General features: G+C 40.6%; 1 protein-coding gene across 1 annotated transcript in view; it reads left to right on the top strand.

The window, feature by feature from the left end:
- The window catches only part of PTPRQ (protein tyrosine phosphatase receptor type Q), a 127505-nt gene that overhangs the window by 60105 nt on the left and 47462 nt on the right, over positions 1 to 19938 (top strand). The window contains exons 36-43 of the mRNA XM_066633369.1: positions 1410 to 1555; positions 3290 to 3458; positions 5385 to 5678; positions 7261 to 7536; positions 9155 to 9306; positions 9858 to 9999; positions 13189 to 13461; positions 19312 to 19638. Of these exons, the coding sequence (XP_066489466.1) occupies positions 1410 to 1555; positions 3290 to 3458; positions 5385 to 5678; positions 7261 to 7536; positions 9155 to 9306; positions 9858 to 9999; positions 13189 to 13461; positions 19312 to 19638 (1779 nt within the window). The remainder of the gene's footprint in view (positions 1 to 1409; positions 1556 to 3289; positions 3459 to 5384; positions 5679 to 7260; positions 7537 to 9154; positions 9307 to 9857; positions 10000 to 13188; positions 13462 to 19311; positions 19639 to 19938) is intronic.

The following is a 19938-nucleotide window of genomic DNA, read 5'->3' as shown; positions in this document are numbered from 1 at the left end:
ATCCAAATTACTTAAGAAGGGATGGAGAGATTTTTAGATAATGAAAGCTCTGTGGAAATAAGTATCCTCTGAGGAGAACATTATTTCCCCCCCTTAGTTATAGTATTTCAATTCTGTTCAAGGAAAGTATGCTCAGAAGCTGATTTTTTTTGCTTCAGTAAAATAAAGGGAAGTCAGTTTTGAAACATTGCTTCCCTTTGCATGGGTTTCCACGATTTAAGCTGTGAGGCCAACCTTCAAGCTGAAACTGCAACAGAGAACCCACTTTTACTTTTGTTTTGGAAAGTTTGTTCCTTTTGTGGAAGTGGGGAGATGTTTCTCCCAACTTCTTTGTTCTGACCTCCTTTTCTCCTCTGTATTATAACAGAGATGGAGGAGGTATATAGGGGCAAAATGAAGTAGCTGCAGGATGCCTGAGGTGGTGCAGGGTGCCACATCTGCCTGAGGTCCTCGCCTCATGGATGGGCTGTCCCCGGTTTGGAGTCACAAACCTCCAATTGATGAAATTATAACCAGTATTTTCAGAGTCCTCTTTAGCCCCCTTTCTTTTCCAGTCTAAGGAGGGGAAGGCAAAGGAGGCGCAATAAAGTCGAGTAGGTGGACACCACCTACCTGAAGCAACCACTTCAGTTGACCTCATGGCTGTCTTTATGCTCAGTGCCTAACTGATGCATGCTCAGTGTTTATGCTCAGTGCCTAACTGATCATGATACATCGGTTCAGCACATTTCCACAGACCAAAACACCATGAGATGTCTTTTGTTGTGTTTGACTTGTTCGAACTGTCAGAATTGATTTTGCTAAACGATTCCTGTATGAGGTATCTGCTGCTTTGTTGGTGATGATTTATTTATTTGTAGATGATTTGTAGATGCTTTATTTGTACGTATTTATTTGTATTATTCGTAGAGTATCATCACTGTGTATGGTGCTCCTTTCGAAGCTTTTGGAACCTTCATCACTCTTCGTTGCCTCATCAGTGTAGTTGTCTCTTTTTCTCTCTTCTCATTCTTATTCATTTGCTGCCTACCTCCATGGCAGCATTAGCAAAATGCACAGCAAATAGTGGGAATGTATGTACGAACACAGGTTAAAGCTAAACATAGGTTAAATGTTTAACCTCCTAAATGAATAAAATTTGCTTTTATTTGGCCCAAGCCTTAGATAATGCACCCCTGCTTTGTTAAGCGTCTGTACAGTCGTTCTGTTGTACTTCTAAACAATTGCTTTGCTAGTTCTTGCCTACTTCTTTATCCCCACATTCTGTCTCGACTGGGCTATAAATCTGAAGGAAATGAATGATACACAAATGAATGAGTATTGCTCATTGTGAGATTTCCGCCCTGCTGCTTGCTGACCAGGAAAAGCACCAGTTTTGTACACATTCTAAATGTTAACATGTTTTTCAGCTCCAAGTGGTCCACCCAAAAATGTTTGGTATACAAATATCACTTCCTCGTCAATTCGAATTTTCTGGAATCCTCCTCAAAAGCCAAATGGGGTTATAAAGTTTTATTCTGTTTACTACAAAAATGATTCAGACACTTACATACAGGTACATTTCCTTTGTTCTTGATTTCTCTGAATTTTTAAAGGAAAAGTTGATGAATTCTTTTGTAACTTTAACTTACTGTAAACAGTGTTCTGATTTGTTCAGCATTTCCCAAACTGTGGGTTTGGACCCATCTGAGCCAATTTCAGGTGGGTCCCCATTCATTTCAAGATGGGCCCTTGACATGATCCAGTGGGGCTCTTCCTCTGTATTCACATGTAAAGTACTTATTTGAATTGTGGACTCGTTATAATTTGTTGTTTGTTTTTCTTAAGCAATGGCATTGCATATTTTAACTTGAGAATTTAATATTAATAATAATATTTAAATATTTGACACTGTGCTTCACTTTTTTTTATTATAAGATAGGCTCCCTCTAGTGGATGAATGAAAACTTAAATGCTTAGAAAGAGCCGGAAATAACAATAAACAGCACACTTTAAAAAACAAAAATCCTCTCCTTAACTTTTCAGTGTTTTTGCTGCTTATCTCTGTTAGAGACTGAGATGATTTCTGTTTCTTTCCCCACAGATAAACACAAACACTGAATTTGTTTTGTTTGTGAAAGGGTTAGAAATAAAGTCAAATATATACTGCTTTGGGTAAATTAATATTCAGAAGGGCAATTCTAGCACATTGAAAAACCAAATAGTGACATTCTTCTTTGATTCAAGTAAATGTGAACATTTTGCAATTGATTTCAAATCAAAAAGGGTTTCATTCAAGGATGAGGAATTTATGTTGTGAGCAGCAAAGGTGGTGACGTTTAAATTTCTACTCAGCCATTCAGATAAACAATGAATGTGTGGGGTGTGTGCATCACAATTACATTTACTGTCCCCATCTCTGCTCCTTACACATTCTTCAGCAATTCTGTACAACATCTATTTCATAGTTTGTAGACGCCTGGACCCTCTCTGCATCGTCTGCTACACTGCCAAATGTTTAATGGCACAGAGACAGTTTATGTGCATACAAGTTTTACATGCAAAGTTGGGACAGGGTCAATAGGTACAAGGCTTGAGTTCTTTCCTGGCACCTCCAGTGGAAGGATCTGAAGTAGAAAACCTGGAAAATAGGCCCAAATCCTAACCAACTTTCCAGCACTGGCATAACTGTGCCAGTGGGACATGTGCTGCATCCTGTAGTTGGGTGGCACTCATGTAGGCCTCCTCAAAGTAAGGGAATGTTTGTTTCCTTACCTCTGAGCTGCATTGCTCTTATGTCGGTGTTGGGAAGTGGGTTAGGATTACGCCCTTAGAATTACTGCTGGGCTGTATGAACTAGTGGTATGATATTCGGTATAAGCATATATTTTGCTATGAATAGGAACCTAGTAACCTGAACAAGAAACAGGAAAGGAAAAGGTCCATGTCGTTTATGTGCAAGACAAATTAGTGTAAAGAAACTTGAACTGCTCTTCCTTTGGTTTGGGTCAGTTAGGTCAGCTTGTGTTGAGTAGAGATGTCAGTTCTGTTAAGTTCAGCCCAATCACCCAGCCTTAATTTCTTGGTTTGCCAGGCCAATGGTCAAGACAGAAAGTTCAAGACAAAAAGCTCCTGATATTACCTGTACCTATAGGTGTGAACATGTCTGTTTTTTGTTATGTATCAGAAAAGTATACACCAGAGAGAGGAAAATAGAAGTTACATATATACATACTAATCTGGTTTTTAATATTTAATACATTTTATATTAAAAGATTGAATATTGTGTGCTAATATTTTCCCCCCTCAGAATTTTACCAGTAATCATATTGACAATGGTGCTGACAATACAACTTTGTCTACAGTATTAAACAACTTAGCAAAGTGGAGCCAGTACACACTTTGGCTAACTGCAAACACAGCCTCTGGAAATGGAAACCAAACTAGTGAAATAATGCAAGTGTACACAGATCAAGATAGTAAGTAAAGAAACTTATGTAGATATATAGATATATAGATATATATTTAATATTGAAATCTACTTTTAGAAATTATTGTGCTTGGAAGGTTTCTGTTGAGAGGATTACCATAGAAGTCACTGTGTCAGCATCAGTGTGGTGCCTTCTTTATAATTTATTTTTATTAATATTAGATCAAATAAATTAAAAATTTCAAAATAACCAAGACAAAATAGCCTAATAATTCAGCAAAACTAATCGCTAATGACTTGATATATTAGCATTTCTTTCTTTCTGTAATTTATCATATTTCTTTTTATATTCCAATAAGTAAAAAACCTACTCAACTGTGGTACCTCCTTTAAAAAGGAGGGGGGTTATTGTACTCTTACAATAATGGTCATTCCCCATTCTTTCCTTTTTGGACAGGATTTACGGCATTCCCTCCACTAGGGATCAGGATGGATGTAACATTCATCAACCTAAAGGGGCATTGGAATTGACGATTTTTCAGGGACCAATTGACATCAGAGTCACTCTGATGGGGTGACTCTGCATTCCAGACTGCACCTGTTTGCAGCCTATGCTAATTTCCATCCATCTGCTTTGCAGACTTTTTATAATAGCATTTATATCTTCCCTATTCTTCTCTTATGTGGTAGGATGTGCGTCACAGAATTCTCTCACTCCACATCATTCCTGTATTTAGAGGTATAATTTTTTTTCATTTTCTAGCAGACAGGGAGAGGAAGAACCAGTAAGTTTCAGTGTAAATGCACCTTATTTTTCATTTTTTGTTTGACTTTTCATCATTTGATTTAGGCTATTTGTCTTTGTTGTCATCATAATTTTTTGCTGAATCTATCAATTTTTATTATGTGCTGTGATCCTAACCATGTGTATGTGGAAACAAGTCTTACAGCAATTAATGGGGTTTGCTTTCATATAAAAATTGTTTAGGATTAGAATGATAGACGTGGAAGATCTTCCGCAAACATGTCTTTGTCACCCACAATGCCATATTTCCATTTTCATGGGTAGTTTAACAAGCATTATATATTTATTTATACATGCATACCCCGCTGTATCTCCCTGATGGGCATTCAAAGCATTCATTAGCAAACTGATGTCACAGGTAACCTCTCTTTAGTTCTTCCTAGATCAGCTTCTTTCATTCACAATGAAACAAAAATCCATCCATTATTTTGAAGGGACAAAAAGCAAAACGCTCTGCTTAAGTTTAACAAATGCTTTATTCAAATGAAATGAGGAGGAGAATCAAGTGGTGCAGGATTGTACCAGTTTAGACTACCTGTGCTGGATCATATGTTTAAATGCTCAGAGCAGAGCAAGGGAAGTGAGCGGGCAGAACTTCAATCGCTGTTTGCACCTCTTGGGGAGGGTGAACAGGCTGGGGGTAAGAGAAGATGGAGAATTTTTTTATTTTTCCATTTTAAAAAAAAGCACCTTGTGTATGACATCACACCCAGAAGTGACATCGCTTTCAGGGTGGCCAGCTCCAGGATGACTAGCTACACCACTGCTTCCACGTGTTTGAAAACTATACGAACATTGAAAAGTAGTTTGTCAGAGAGCGGCAAAACTACAACCTTGTGCCTAACTTTCTAGTTCTGTATTTACTGAAAGGTTTTTATAAATAGGGAGACATCAAGCATGATTGACTCTAATTGTGGCACACATTTGTTAAGGAGAAAGATATCAACATGTATTGACAATGTTTGATTTTAATGGAACATTAGACAGGTTTTCACTGTTTATTTAATAAACTGGGTATTCAAAGAATGTCTTAAGTATCACTGAACCTAGATACTAAAGTCTCACTAAAATCAGTGGTTTAATACTGTGTAATCTCTTCTATGGGTAAAAAAGATTAAAGTGTACATTTCATGCATGTCAAATTTTTACCTCTGGTTACCTGTGCTGCAGTTCCTGATGGACCTATTGAACAGCTGACATACCAGAACATGACCTCCACTGCTGTGAATATAAGCTGGATGCCCCCATCCCAGCCAAATGGAATAGTCTTCTATCACGTTTCACTGACAATGCAGGATGCTCAAACAGAGCATGTTGTTCTGTCACTCATTTTGTATGAAACAAACGTGATTTTTGATAAGCTGGAAAAATATACTAGATACCTCCTGAAAATTAGTCCAGCAACAGAAAAGGGGAACTCCGAAATGCACATGGCTAGCTTACACATCACAACTGAGGAAGATGGTAAGTTCTGAATATGTTTTTTGTGTGCGCGTGTAGGCTTTGGTTTTGGAATGCATGTTGGAACCTTAAACTCTTAGAGAGCAATCCACAGCAGTCGATGGGCTGGCGCAGGTTCCTTGTGCTGGCCTGGGAGTGGTGCAAATGTGCCATAAGGCACATTTGTGGTGACTCAGGAGCAGGCTGCACCGTTGGAAGGGCATACGCCGGCCTGCTCCTGCTGGATCCAAACTGGTGAAAGCTAAGGTTGCGCTGGCTGAGGGTGGCCAGTGCAGGGGGTTGCAGGGTGGAACAGGAGCATTTCGGGCAGGGAGTGGGAGGGCTGGTGGGTGGACTGGGCCCGGTACGGGGAAGGAACTGGCCTCTGGCACTAGGGCCAGATCGTCACCCTTCTCCAAAGCAGCCCAGTATTATACCAGGCGAACTGGATTTGTGACATTGAGGTAGCTGCTGTGCGACACAAGGTAAGGAGAGATAAATCCCCTTACTCCGTGTTGCACAGAATACACCTACAGGTGTCCTGTTCAAGTGCAGGAGAGGGCTGTTAATCATTGTCTAAGTATCTCATGAGACTACAGGTGTGCGCCATGTAACGACAGGGATACATTCTCCTATCCCTGTTGTTATATGATTCGGTTGTTAAATGAACAGTCAACCCAATCTGGTGCCTTTGTTGTGTGAACAGAGGCTCCCTGCCAGACATTTGCAAATGTGCACAGGCTACTGGAATAGACTGCCTGTATGCCTTAAGAGCCTCCTTGTTGTGTAGACAGACACTGTGCTGCAGGCTATGGGAGATCTGATTGCCTCATTAAGAACGTCTTTGTTGTGCTTGGACCACACACACACACAAACACACACACACACACACATGCAGATCATATATGCGGTCCATCGTTATGCAGTCTGTTGTTAAGCAGCACACGCCTGTATTTTAATTATTTTAAACAGCTTTAATTATAGCTATTTAAGAGCCCAAACCTGAGCTCTTCACACCGGTCTTATTCTGGCGCTGAGTGTCGCAAACATGCTGTAAGGCAGGCCTGAGACACTCAGTGCCGAGTCAGCACTGGCTCCTGGTGAACCAGTTTGCCCTGAGCCCAGCACCAGCTGTTTGCCTGCTGCATGCTGTCCAGAGCAAGGGAAGTGCTCCATGCAGCAGAGAGGTTTGTGGGGGTGGGGGGTGTTCTGGGGTGGGTTGGGCTGGCAGGACCGGCAGGACCTTTTGGCTCAATACGAGGACTCTCAATCCTGTGCCGGCAAAAGAGCTGGCGCAGACTTGAGTAACCCCATTGAGGGGCCTGCACCCTACCTAGGGGAAGGGGACTCTGTCAGCTACCCGGCACCCATAGGAAGCAGCAGCAGTCATTTTGGCACCACTGCCCCTTTGAGCACTGGGCGGCTCAGGATTGGGGGGACGGGACCACCAGACCTCTCATTATTGTCATCAAGTTGTTCTGCTGTTTTAATTTTCAGCGCTAAAGGAAGTGAGCTTTTATAATATTGTGTGTTTATGCTTCCAGTATATTCCATTTTTTCTTTTTCTTTTTTCAACAATTTAATACTCCCTCATTTTTTGATGCAGTTCCAGAATCTGCTCCTATAATGAAGTTATACAAAAATCTTTCATCTACTTCAGTGATGTTGTCATGGGATCCTCCAGTTCAGCCAAATGGCATTATAGTAAGCTATGACTTAAAGCTGCAAGGACCAGATGTAAATGAATCATTCACTACTGCCAACAATTCAATCATTTTAGAAGACCTTTCACCATCTACACTGTATAGTTTTTTTGCCTCTGCAAGAACGGTAAAAGGACTTGGCCCCTATGTTCTAATTATGTTCTCCACAGATGAATCAGGTGAGTTCTCAGCAGAGATGGAGCATAATTACCAGACGCCAATTTGATAAAAGGTCAACAAAAGTAAATGTAAATGTGTAGCTCAGTTTCACTTTCCATAGGGTTCAATACATTTTCTTTTTCAGTTATCAATTCGTCACTTTTGCGACTCACCAAAAATCAGGTCGTGACCCACTGATGGGTCCTTATCCGCAGTTTGGGAACCACTGGTAAAGATGCTATGCAGCATTCCACCACTAGATTCAGTCATCAGAATAATTTAATTCCATTACATTCAGCAACATGTAGGGGCTGAATGCTGTATATACTAGTGCATTCTGGTGCAACACTGCAAGATGCAAGGAATGAGATGCATCTCAAAAAAGACATAGTGGAAATGGAAAAGGTGCAAAAGAGAGCGACAAAGATGATTACTGGGCTGGGGCACCTTCCCTATGAGGAAAGGCTACGGCGTTTGGGCCTCTTCAGCCTAGAAAAGAGGCGCCTGAGTGGGGACATGATTGAGACATACAAAATTATGCACGGGAAGGACAGAGTGGATAGAGAGATGCTCTTTACACTCTCACATAACACCAGAACCAGGGGACATCCACTAAAATTGAGTGTTGGGAGAGTTAGAACAGACAAAAGAAAATATTTCTTTACTCAGCGTGTGGTTGGTCTGTGGAACTCCTTGCCACAAGATGTGGTGATGGCATCTGGCCTGGACGCCTTTAAAAGGGGATTGGACAAGTTTCTGGAGAAAAATCCATTACGGGTTACAAGCCATGATGTGCATGTGCAGCCTCCTGATTTTAGAAATGGGTTATGTCAGAATGCCAGATGCAAAGGAGGGCACCAGAATGAGGTCTCTTGTTATCTGGTGTGCTCCCTGGGGCATTTGGTGGGCCGTTGTGACATACAGGAAGCTGGACTAGATGGGCCTATGGCCTGATCCAGTGGGGCTGTTATGTTCTTATGAATCTCCATGCAACCCAAAAGTGGTTCTTTAGAGCTATTTTTAGCCCTCAAAGGCTTGGAAATGGTGTAGTTTCACCATGTAAAGATAGGTTTGAACCCAATTTTCATGCTTTTTTCAACACTTTTTCTAGATAAAACTGCACAATACATGTCTCTTAATATCCTGAGCATAAATTAAAATGTTTGACCAGTATATCTATCCACAGTGCTGGATCAGCAGCTTCTCAATGAAATATAATATCATGCTGTATAATGTGCAAGTACAGACATTGGTGATACTCAGATGAAAAACCTGTATGTGGCATGGCAAGCTTTAGGAACAGGCAAAGTTTTTCTTTTAATTGCTTGAAATATATGACTCTGCTGACAGATTTTCATCTTTACGTGAAATTGCTTTTCTTTAGTAATAAGAATGAATACTTCCTACAATTTCTTACCTTTGGAGAAAGTTACATCTTTGTAATTTATCTTACAGATTGAAAAAAAAAAAGTTATTTAACATGTAAAACCTTATGAAACAATACCATCACTTTGTTTGTTCAAAAAAGTTAATAAATGAGTACATAAGAAACCTGCAATGATGGCCTTTTGTTTCATACAATCCATATGTATCTGTAGTAGACAGTGTTAAAGCTAAGAGGGCTATTTCTTCTTACAGTTCCATTGGCTCCTCCTGAGAATCTAACAGTTCTCAATTACACGTCCAACTCTGTGTGGCTGAAATGGAATCCAAGTCCTCAGCCAAATGGTGTTATTAGAAGATACATTTTTAACATTTTTGAAAACAGCAGCCAAACTACTCTATATCAGGTTTGCACCCTTTATATTATACTTAGTTATTATTATAATTAAGATTATAATTAGCAGATTCTGTAAGTTTCTGATCTGATCCCCTGTCTGTGTCACATAACAAACTATTTCTGAAACTGGGGAGACTTTCACAAACAGTTTTGTACACTGCTGAAAAAATCAAAGTCAAACATTGTACCGGGCTAACTTTCTTAGTGTGAGCTTAATGATCGGTCTGGATCCCTGGCAATGTTTCTAACCTGTTGTCAACTGGCTAATTTTGAATCAATTCTCAACTGGTGTGCTGCGAATTGTCTGAATTGTCTGTTGCAGGAATTTAGGGCACAGTCATTTATTATTAGAGCCGTTGGGGGATGTTAGTAGCTCCCCCCCACCAGCAGCATGGTGTGCCTTATAAATTATCAAAAAGCTAATAGTGTGCCTTGACAATTTTAGCACCTTGTAGTGTGCTGTGAGATGAAAAATGTTGAAAATCGCTGTGTTAATGTTTCTACAAAAAAATTAGCAATTGAAAAATGATAATGTTATAGTAATTGTTTTCTTAATCTAAGAACATTTCAGGTTCTCAAAATGAAGCTAATATTCTTGGATTAGAACCATTCAGCACCTATTTCATCAGTGTATCTGCATTTACAAAAGTTGGAAATGGCAATCAATTCAGTGACCTTGTTCAATTCACAACCAAAGAATCAGGTTAGATTACTTAAAAATTCAGAACCGTATGTTCAAACTTGCTTTCATTGCTCAACTAAATTCTTTCCGCCCTCTTCAAATGTGGTGTAACATCAGTCTCTGCAGTTCTAATTGTGCTGTTTAACTTGCAGTTTTGCATCAGTTGCATTCACATTTCTCCTTTTTCTTTAACACAATAGAAGAAAAGTGGCACAAAATCCTTTATTTGACTTTATCGCAGTTAAGGCAGCGCCTATACTGGTTGTTTAAACTTGCATGATAGACAAACAGATGGAACCCGATTCATACCCTTGATAATATGAAACATTATGACTTAGATCAGTGAGACCATGACCTTATACTTCTGTATATACTTTGTACTTTTTTTGTGGTCAAAATAGCTGTGTTCCCTGCGTTGGGGCATTAGAAAGCATTGGCCCAATCCCCAGTACAATTACAGTATAACTTGGAAAAGGGGCTAAAAGATGTTAGATTGCTAGAGGTGGTGAAAGTTGACTTGAGAATAATTTATGGATAAGGTGAGGTAACATATATTGGTTGTTGGCAACCTTCAGTCTCAAAAGACTCTGGTATCGTGCTCTGAATGGTGGTTCTGGAACAGCGTCTAGTGTGGCTGAAAAGGCCAATTCGGGAGTGACAATCCCTTCCACACTGGGAGCAAGTGCAGTCTGTCCCTGTTCTGTCTCCCTGGCTATGGGCCTTCCTTCTTTGCCTCTTAGCCTCAGACTGTTGGCCAAGTGTCTCTTCAAACTGGGAAAGGCCATGCTGCACAGCCTGCCTCCAAGCGGGCCACTCAGAGGCCAGGGTTTCCCACCTGTTGAGGTCCACTCCTAAGGCCTTCAGAACCCTCTTGCAGATGTCCTTGTATCGCAGCTGTGGTCTACCTGTAGGGCGCTTTCCTTGCACGAGTTCTCCATAGAGGAGATCCTTTGGGATCCGGCCATCATATTAAATACACAAATAACCCAATGACTACAAGCCAGGTGCAAGAGCTTCATTGCTCTTGTCTCATTCCTTGATGTTGCTTTAGTTGCTGCTGTGCACAGTGATGTCACTAGGATTCGCGTCACCCGGTGTGGGAGGCCTGTGCATCACCCCATGCAGTGGGCGGGGCAACACCCCAAGTGGTGGGCATGGTGATGTACAATCGTTCTGCCCCCACTGGTTTTTTGGCTGTACCTTTTGTTACAACACACATATTTCAATGTGGATTGTTTCATTGCATTCTGTATGACATTACGCATTGATTTATAACATGATGGTATTATTCCTCCTAATTCTGATTTTAGTGATTTTGAAAACTTGTAGAGTCTCTCTCTCTCTCACACACACGCGCCCGTGTCAACTTACTAACAACTTACTTCAGCAGTTCTCAAACTTTTAGCACTGGGACCCACTTTTTAGAATGACAATCTGTCCAGGACCCATTGGAAGTGATGTCATGGCCAGAAGTGACATCATCAAGCAAATTAAAATAAATAATTATAAATAATTAAATTAAAATTAAAGAAATAAATAAGGGAGAGCCAGTCCTATTCCACCAAGTGAATCTACTCTGAAGTAAGTCCTATTGTGGTCAATGGGGCTTACTCTCAGGAAAGTGTGGGTAGAATTGTAGCCTATGAGCTCAAGCCTATGCATGTCTACTCAAAAGTAAGTCCCATAGTGGTCAATGGAGCTTACTCTGTATTCTGCCTGCAATAACCCCCCCCCCAAAGAATCAGATTTCCAGCCCTCCCCAGTGCCCACTTTAAAGTTCTGTTTCAAGCATATTGAGATAAAGACCCACCTGGCTTTGCAAGTGCAAAATAGAAAACATTCCCCTTAGCAGTTCAAGCCTCTTTTTTGTCCTTTTTAGTGGGGGGGGGGGCTGCCTTCTGGAGCATTTTTTGCACTCCAGCTCCATTGGATCGGGACCATACTGGTGACCTCACATTCCCCTTTGCCTGGCCTGACACAAGCCAAGGCACGTCTGCCTACTCACGAGTAAACGCGGCCATGAGGCTGCTTTGCTTTCCATAGGGCTAAATAGACTTGCAGCTGGGAGGGAGGAAGGGACCTCCTACTCAGGTTTTTTGGGGGCTGCATTCATTGGATCAGGACCATTCTGATGTTGTTTGGAGTCCTCTCTGCCTGCCCTTTCCAATGGACTAAGGCAAGTTTGCCTACTCACGAGTAAACGCGGCCACATGGCTTCGTTTTGGGCTCAATAGACTCGCAGCTGGGAGGGAGGGAGAGACCTTCTTGGGTGTTTTTGGGGGGCTGCATTCATTGGACCGGGACCATTCTGGTGTCGTTGGATTCCTCTCAGCCTGCCCTTTCCGACGGACTATGGCAAGTACGCCACGAGTAAACGTGCAATACGGTTCACTTTCCATAGGGCTCCATGCATTTTTTCTTTCTGGTTTTTTGGCCATAACTTTTGAAGGAAAGGAGTGATTTCACTCGGGTTTTTTGCATTGCGTTCCGTTAGACATTCCGCATCCAACGGTGTATGGCATGATGGGGTAGCTTCTAATGCCGCAATTTTAGCGCATCATCCCCCAGGGCGTGTCACCCCCCTGGCACGTCACCCGGTGCGGCCCGCACCCCCCTAGCGACGCCACTGCCTGTGCAAGCCTTTTTGTACAACAGGAAAAGTAGGGGAATCGATTCAATTTTGCTTTGTGTCTTTCATACTGGAATGCCAACATGATTGATTTGTGAACTGGGTTCTAAAACAGGAGAACATGATGAATCAGACACTTTACTAGTTGACTTAAGAATCAAGATCCTAAAGCACAATCTTATGCATCTCTCCTTAGAAGTAAGTCTTAATGAGTTCAATGGGACATACTCCCAGGTAAGCGTGTATAGGATTGCAGCCCTAGTTTTGAATATCAAGGGACTTGCTTAGTAACCCTCAAACTGAAAAGCTAAATACTGTTCTGCAAAATGTATCAAAGCCACTGATTGCTTTTTGGGAGGGGGGCATTAAATCAAATTTGAGATTGCTGAATACGTAACATGCAAAACTCAAGGAGTTTTCTTAACAGTGCTAGTCAAGTCCTCCTGATATGCTCTCACTATCAAATGCTGGACTGTCTCCTTTACTTGCAACATTATTATATCTATACTGAAGTATAGTTTGAGGTTATTGCTCTTTCAGTATTGTAAGAATGAAACTCTGGTACAAACTTTTCTTTGAAGCTCCAGATCTTGTCCAGAGCATCCAATGTACTGCAACCAGTTGGCAGTCAGTTCTAGTCCAGTGGGAGCCTCCTATGAAGACAAATGGGATTATTACCCATTACGTCATAACGTTTGGAAGGAATTCAACAATCATATCTTCTGATAATGAAACAGTACATACTTTCAGAGATTTGTTATCAAATACCTCTTACCAGTTCAGAATAAAAGCTGCCACAGCTGCTGGGGAAGGAGAAGAACAAATATGCAATGCGAGTACATTTCCTGAAACAGGTAACCATTCCTGTAATTATAATTGTAGTTGATGTTTTCTGTGATTTTCCTGTCTGTTCATATTTGCTTGAGGATTGAGACAATATTCTTGTGAATTCCTGTGTTGAACAAAGACATTGTTATCAGTGATAAAAGGAATAGGGGGATGGCTTACATTTCTGTTGTGCAAGTTCCCATTTACTGACTTTACTAGGAAGTTAGTATTTTATAGAAATCCGTGGAACTTACTTTCAAGTGTTTAGGAAGTTAAGTGTTTAATGTGTTTAGGAGGAGATGCCATGAATAAGTAATTACTATTAGATCAACAGTTTCTTAACTATATGTTCACATGAATTCTGTTGAGTAGTAGCCACTTGAAATTGGAGACTCATGGTTGGGAATGGAAACAGTTTTATAGTTGTTCTCAGCTTCTTATTTATGGTGGTCTATGTTAGTCACAGACTCGTAGCCAACAGTGAGTCACTGCCAAAGCATTTATTTTTGACACCAAGTGAAATCAAATTAGGTTCACTGTCTCATTGCAAAGTTTCTAAACAACAGTTCTTGGAAAGATTACTTGATTGTTTAATGTTGTGTTCGTCACAGCTGAATGTAACTTAACATGAATCACAAAGAAGGAGATGTATTAAGATACTAGGGTACAGTATCTAATCTAACAATAATATATTCAGCATAAATTTGAGGGTATTTGTCTTCTTTCATAGGAGAATAAGGGCACAATCCTAACCAGGTCTACTCAGAAGTAAGTCCTGTTTTGTTCAATGGGGCTTACTCTCAGGAAAGGGTGGTTAGTATTGCAGCCTAATGGAAATATGCAAAGGGTGTAAGCATAAATGTTTTATTCTTTTAGATCTGAATGAATTTGGAGCACATATTGGGGGACTGTACAGTTTACTACACCATGACTTAGGATGGTGGAAAGCGCATGAATATGCTGGCTACAAATTTATTTAAATAATTTATATTCCACTTTTTAATACCAGATTTTCAAGGCTACAGAAATGCATTAAAACAACAACAAAAGAAAACTAGCATTAAAAATACAAATCACAGATCCAACAGCCTAAAATGATTAGAACAGTAAAAATAATAAGGTAATAGACATAGAAAAGTGGCAGCACATCCTGATTAGCCATCCTGAGACTGATGGACTGGATATAAATGTTCTAAAGAAAAGAATAAAAATTACTAATAATTAAGGGCCCAATCCTGTCCAGCTTTCCAACTCTGGTGCAGCCACAATGCAGCCCCATGGTAAAGGAACACATGTTCCCATACCTTTGGAAGACCCCAGTGACTGCACCAACACCACAGGATGCAGCACGCACCCCACCGGTGCAACTGCACCAGCACTGGAAAATTGGGTAGGATTGGGCCCTAAATGTGTAGGCATTTACAAACCTATTTTAGCACGCAATAGGGACTGGGAGCACAATCCTAGGCATGTCTACTCGAAAGTGTTCCGAGTTGTGTTCAATAGGTCTTTCTCCTAGGAAAGTGTGCATATGGTTACAGCCTGGGTCTGCCTAATGTGAGGATTTAGGCGGCCCTTCTAAAGCCCAGCAAGTGGGCACCCACATGATCTTTCCTAGCCATCAAGACCAGACCTGGAAAGCTGCTCCAGTGTAAGTTGCAGGACTCTCCACTATTTCAGGACATACATTATGGTCTACATCTACACCAGACCAGGAGTTTGGGCTTATAATTACATAAACAAGGGTTTTCAAATTATGTAACAGACAGCCCAATGCTAAACTGCCTTGGCACAGCAGAGCCACACGGTCTATGCTGTATCAAGTTCTGCTCAGGAGGTGGCTGGAGGTCTCCTCAGGATAAGGGGGTCCTTTCTTCCCCTTCCCAAGCACACCCCTTCCTGCCTCCAAAATGCCTTCCCGCCCTCCTTTCCCAGCTTGGTGTGGGAAAGGAGGGCGCCATCCGGCACAACCTTGCCGGTGCTGCCAGCTCATGAATAGCCACAAGTGTGCTTTACAGCGTGTTTGTGAGCCAGTACAGGGGCGGCCGTGCTGGCTCAATTGGGAGTTAGGATTGCGACATGAAACCTCCCAAAAATACTATATACATTTATACTACACCCCCCCCCCACACACACACATTACAGCTGGATGTGACCTACACTTTGAGAACCCCTGGATTAAGACAATTGGTCCATCTAAGTCAGTATTGTCTGCCATATGCTTACTGGCATTGGCTTTTCAGGATTTCAAACAAAGGTTTTTCCCAACCCTACCTGGAGATTTCAGAAACTTAGCCTAGTTCTTTGGAACTTCATGACCCCCTTCCAAATTGTCCACACCTTGAGCACCCCTGACATCAGCTGGATTGTAAGAACATAAGAACAGCCCCACTGGATCAGGCCATAGGCCCATCTAGTCCAGCTTCCTGTATCTCACAGCGGCCCACCAAATGCCCCAGGGAGCACACCAGATAACAAGAGACCTCATCCTGGTGCCCTCCCCTACATCTGGCATTCTGACATAACCCATTTCTAAAATCAGGAGGTTGCGCATACACATCATGGCTTGTACCCCATAATGGATTTTTCCTCCAGAAACTCGTCCAATCCCCTTTTAAAGGCGTCTAGGCTAGACGCCAGCACCACATCCTGTGGCAAGGAGTTCCACAGACCGACCACGCGCTGAGTAAAGAAATATTTTCTTTTGTCTGTCCTAACCCGCCCAACACTCAATTTTAGTGGATGTCCCCTGGTTCTGGTATTATGTGAGAGTGTAAAGAGCATCTCCCTATCCACTCTGTCCATCCCCTGCATAATTTTGTATGTCTCAATCATGTCCCCCCTCAAGCGTCTCTTTTCTAGGCTGAAGAGGCCCAAACGCCGTAGCCTTTCCTCATAAGGAAGGTGCCCCAGCCCCGTAATCATCTTAGTCGCTCTCTTTTGCACCTTGTATAAAATGATTCTGAAAACTTTTGTTGTTATTAAGGCAGACCTCCTTCCTTTTATTTTCTTTCAGTAAAGTGCTTTTTCAGTTATCATTGTAGGCTTATGAAATTGCAATTAAATTGTAAAAAGAGAATGTTAGATGTGTAGACCCTTTGTTAGAGTGATGCAAGTGCTTGCTTATAGCAAATAATTCATGAACATGAAATTTATTCACTTAAAAAGTTTTAATAATATTTTGACCACAGGGTCATGATAGATGAGTCATGTTTACAAAATTCAAACAAGCAGCAGAATTACACTAGGAAGCATTCAAAGTAAGACCATCTGTGCTTAGAAAAAGTTGAGCGATTTTGGTCTTTCTAGAAGAATGGGTATCTGGTTCCTTGTGCTAAAGTAATCACAGTCCTGTTTGTAACCTAATAGTATAGTTGACATGAAGTTGTCTGGTCTGACCTGTATAGGTTATCAAAGGATAGCCTACCAAAGGATACTACCCGATTTTTAATTGCTTCCTATACATCCCTAAAGAACTATATCTATTTTTAAGTAAACTTGCAAACATTTGGAATATTTATTTTAACTAAAATATGTGACTTTATTTGGTTTGCTGGTTTACTAGAAAACAGTATGGGACAATTTTTATGTGGTCTGTTTTTAAAAAAAAATTGCTATAGCTGCTCAAAATTGATCGGGTATCCTTGGTTTGCCTTTTAAACTTCCCGTGTGTTAAATTTTTCCATCCGCCATTCAATTTGAAATAGAGAGGTGGACAGTGGGTATTTATTTATTTATTTATATACATACCTTGCTTTTCCAAAAGTTCAAGGTGGCTAAATATTCAAAGGATAGATATTCTGAAGTAATGAGATCAGGAGAGCAGAGAGAGGGAGATAAAATGAGTAGAGATAAATGAGATAAAATTAGGTAATTTCAGGGTGGAAATTTTCAGAGATGTAGTTACTGATTGCTATGCTGAACAGCTAAGTAAGAAGTTATTTCTTAGAAGAAGAAAGGGCTGGGGTTCTGTAAGGGTTCAGAAATATTTTAAATGTATTTCATTTTCTTATTCTGTTTAAGTATTTGTAATTGAATTAAGGAATAATGTTCATTATGCACCCTGAATTTTTAAAGAATTGTTTTCTTACAGACTTACCGCAGATACTCATGTATAGTGCATGAAATTTTTGCCAAGTAATCAAGCTCCAACTATCACTTTGACTTATCTCCGGGTCAATCAGAGGGCAGAGCCTTTCAACTCTGAACAGTTTCCTTTCTCAGCTGAGCTGTTGCTCAGCTCAGGCAGGCACCTCCTTAGTTGCTGTAGTTACTTTCCAGGGACACTGCAGCCAAAGTTAACCTTTTCTTCTCCTTCCTCTGCTGCAGCCTGGTTCTGCTTTGCAAATGCTTGCAAAGCAGCTCTGTTTTTGGAAACATCAGGATGGGACCCTCCTTCCCAGGCTACAATTCAGTGCACCCTTACTTAAGAAAAGCACCTATGGAAAGCAGTGGGTCTACTTCTGAGTAAAAAGGGTTGCAAATATCTCATCTCTCTGATGTAAATTGAATTGCACACTCTCAGTTATGTGTTATGGGTTGTATGTTGTATGTAGAGCCAGACACCTTAAAGGTGGATTTGATTCATGGTGGTTCCCAGTCTTTTTCACTTGCATATCCCTTGGCAGCACATTTCCATAAATTGTACCCTTCATATTAGCAAAATGCTTGTAATTAATAATTCAAGCCCTCATTTCCTCCATATGAAAGCCCAGACTTCATGTATTCATCACATATTTTCTCTTTTCATTTGTTTGAAGAACAGAAGACTCTGCCTTTGCACTGTTTTGCACCAGAAGTGTGCTGGGAAATTCTGGGTGATTGATCACTTTTCACATTATGTTTCAACTTTTTTACTGTGATGGTTTTCAATCACTGGTTCATAGATGAATTGATGACCAAAAACTAGCTATTGATGGGGCTTTCACAGCCAACTAGCTACCTCCTTTCCTGCCTTGCTGGTCCTTGCAAGGCATTCTGGAGCATGACCTGCCTTTTTCTACCATTATTCCATTCTTTTTCAAGTACCCCTAAAGGTCCTGTTGAGTGTCCCTAGTAATACGTGAATACCAGTTTGGGAACCACTGTTTTACTGGTATGTCGTTTACAGTGCACTTACTCTGATAGTTTTTTACAAAAAGGTGGTGAAGACCAGAATTTAAAAAAGAATAAAAATGTATCTTATGATCTTTTACTATGTTTTTAATAAATTAGAGACTACAGTTCTTAGGTAACAATTAGTGGTAGGTTATTTTTCAGGATCTAGCCTCAGGTAAAATCAGACAAAACTATAGTCAGACACCCCCCTAAGTTTAACCCCGGACTTATCCGAGGGTCATAGAAAATTCCATGATTGCTGACTCAGAACCTGCCCTCGACTTATCTGTGGGGGTTGACTTGTATGCGAGTATCTGGGGTGTTTCAGAGTTGAGCTGGTATTCTGGAAGTTTCCTGTGCGTTTTTTAGATAGAGAGTTAGTATTAGTTTCACACTTCAGTCCTCATAGTCTCATTTTTTTGGAAGTCCCATTTCTTGTTATGGAAATTACTTTCAAGTTGGCATATTGAGGATTGCAACCTTAATCTGAGGTTTCTGTACCCCTATAACCCAAGTCTTTGTTCGTTTTCCTTTTTATTTGTCTTTTGTTTTATGTCTTTTTTTTGTTCTACCTGTTATTAAAGTATCTCTTATGTTTGCCAGCGTATATCATCCTCAAAAGAAATTACTAAAATATAGAGTTATTTAGTTAAATGTACTAGGATTATTCTGTGAAGGTATGTCTTTAAGTAACGGTACAGGCTTGTATTCAGTATCAATTGTGTTTAGCAATAAACTGAAACTCATTGTGAAGTGAGTGTATTGTTTTGATTTTGCAGTTCCCAGCGCCCCCAGAGATATTGCATTTGCAAGTGTGCAGTCAACAAGTGTGACCTTGAGATGGAGAAGGCCAGTTACTATCTTTGGCTACTTTCAAAACTACAAGATTACTACACAGTTACGATCTACACATTGCAGTATTTGGGAAGCTGCTGACTGTATTGAATATCAGAAGGATCAATATTCATATTATGCTGGCACTTACGTAGAAGAAACAGTGTACGAGCTAAAAAAATTCAGATGGTATAGATTTAAAGTTTCTGCAAGTACAAATACTGGTTATGGCAGATCTTCACCTTGGATTTCTACACAGACTCTGCCTGGCTGTAAGTAAAAATGAATGTTGTACCTCTAGTTTTATGATGACATCAAATCTGTAAAGATCAGGAACAATTCACATCCAGGCATAATTGACCATACAGAAGGTATTCCGAAGTATCTCTAGATATTTTGTTGAAAACTGCGGCTGTATCAGCATTGTGAAAAGGTTATCTGTAAGAACTTGTCTTCCACTGTATCCAGAGAGACATGCATGTGCTGGAAATATCAGGAGAAGCATGCAAGATAGTCATGAAAGAGAAAGTGAGTCTGAGAGCAATCCTACTGCACTGCTTACTCACAATTTG

This window comes from Tiliqua scincoides, chromosome 7 (genome assembly GCF_035046505.1).
Source record: "Tiliqua scincoides isolate rTilSci1 chromosome 7, rTilSci1.hap2, whole genome shotgun sequence".
In the NCBI taxonomy this organism is placed as follows: Eukaryota; Metazoa; Chordata; class Lepidosauria; order Squamata; family Scincidae; genus Tiliqua; species Tiliqua scincoides.
The sequence above is the reverse complement of the archived record's forward strand: the minus strand, read 5'-3'. Positions and strand labels throughout refer to the sequence as shown.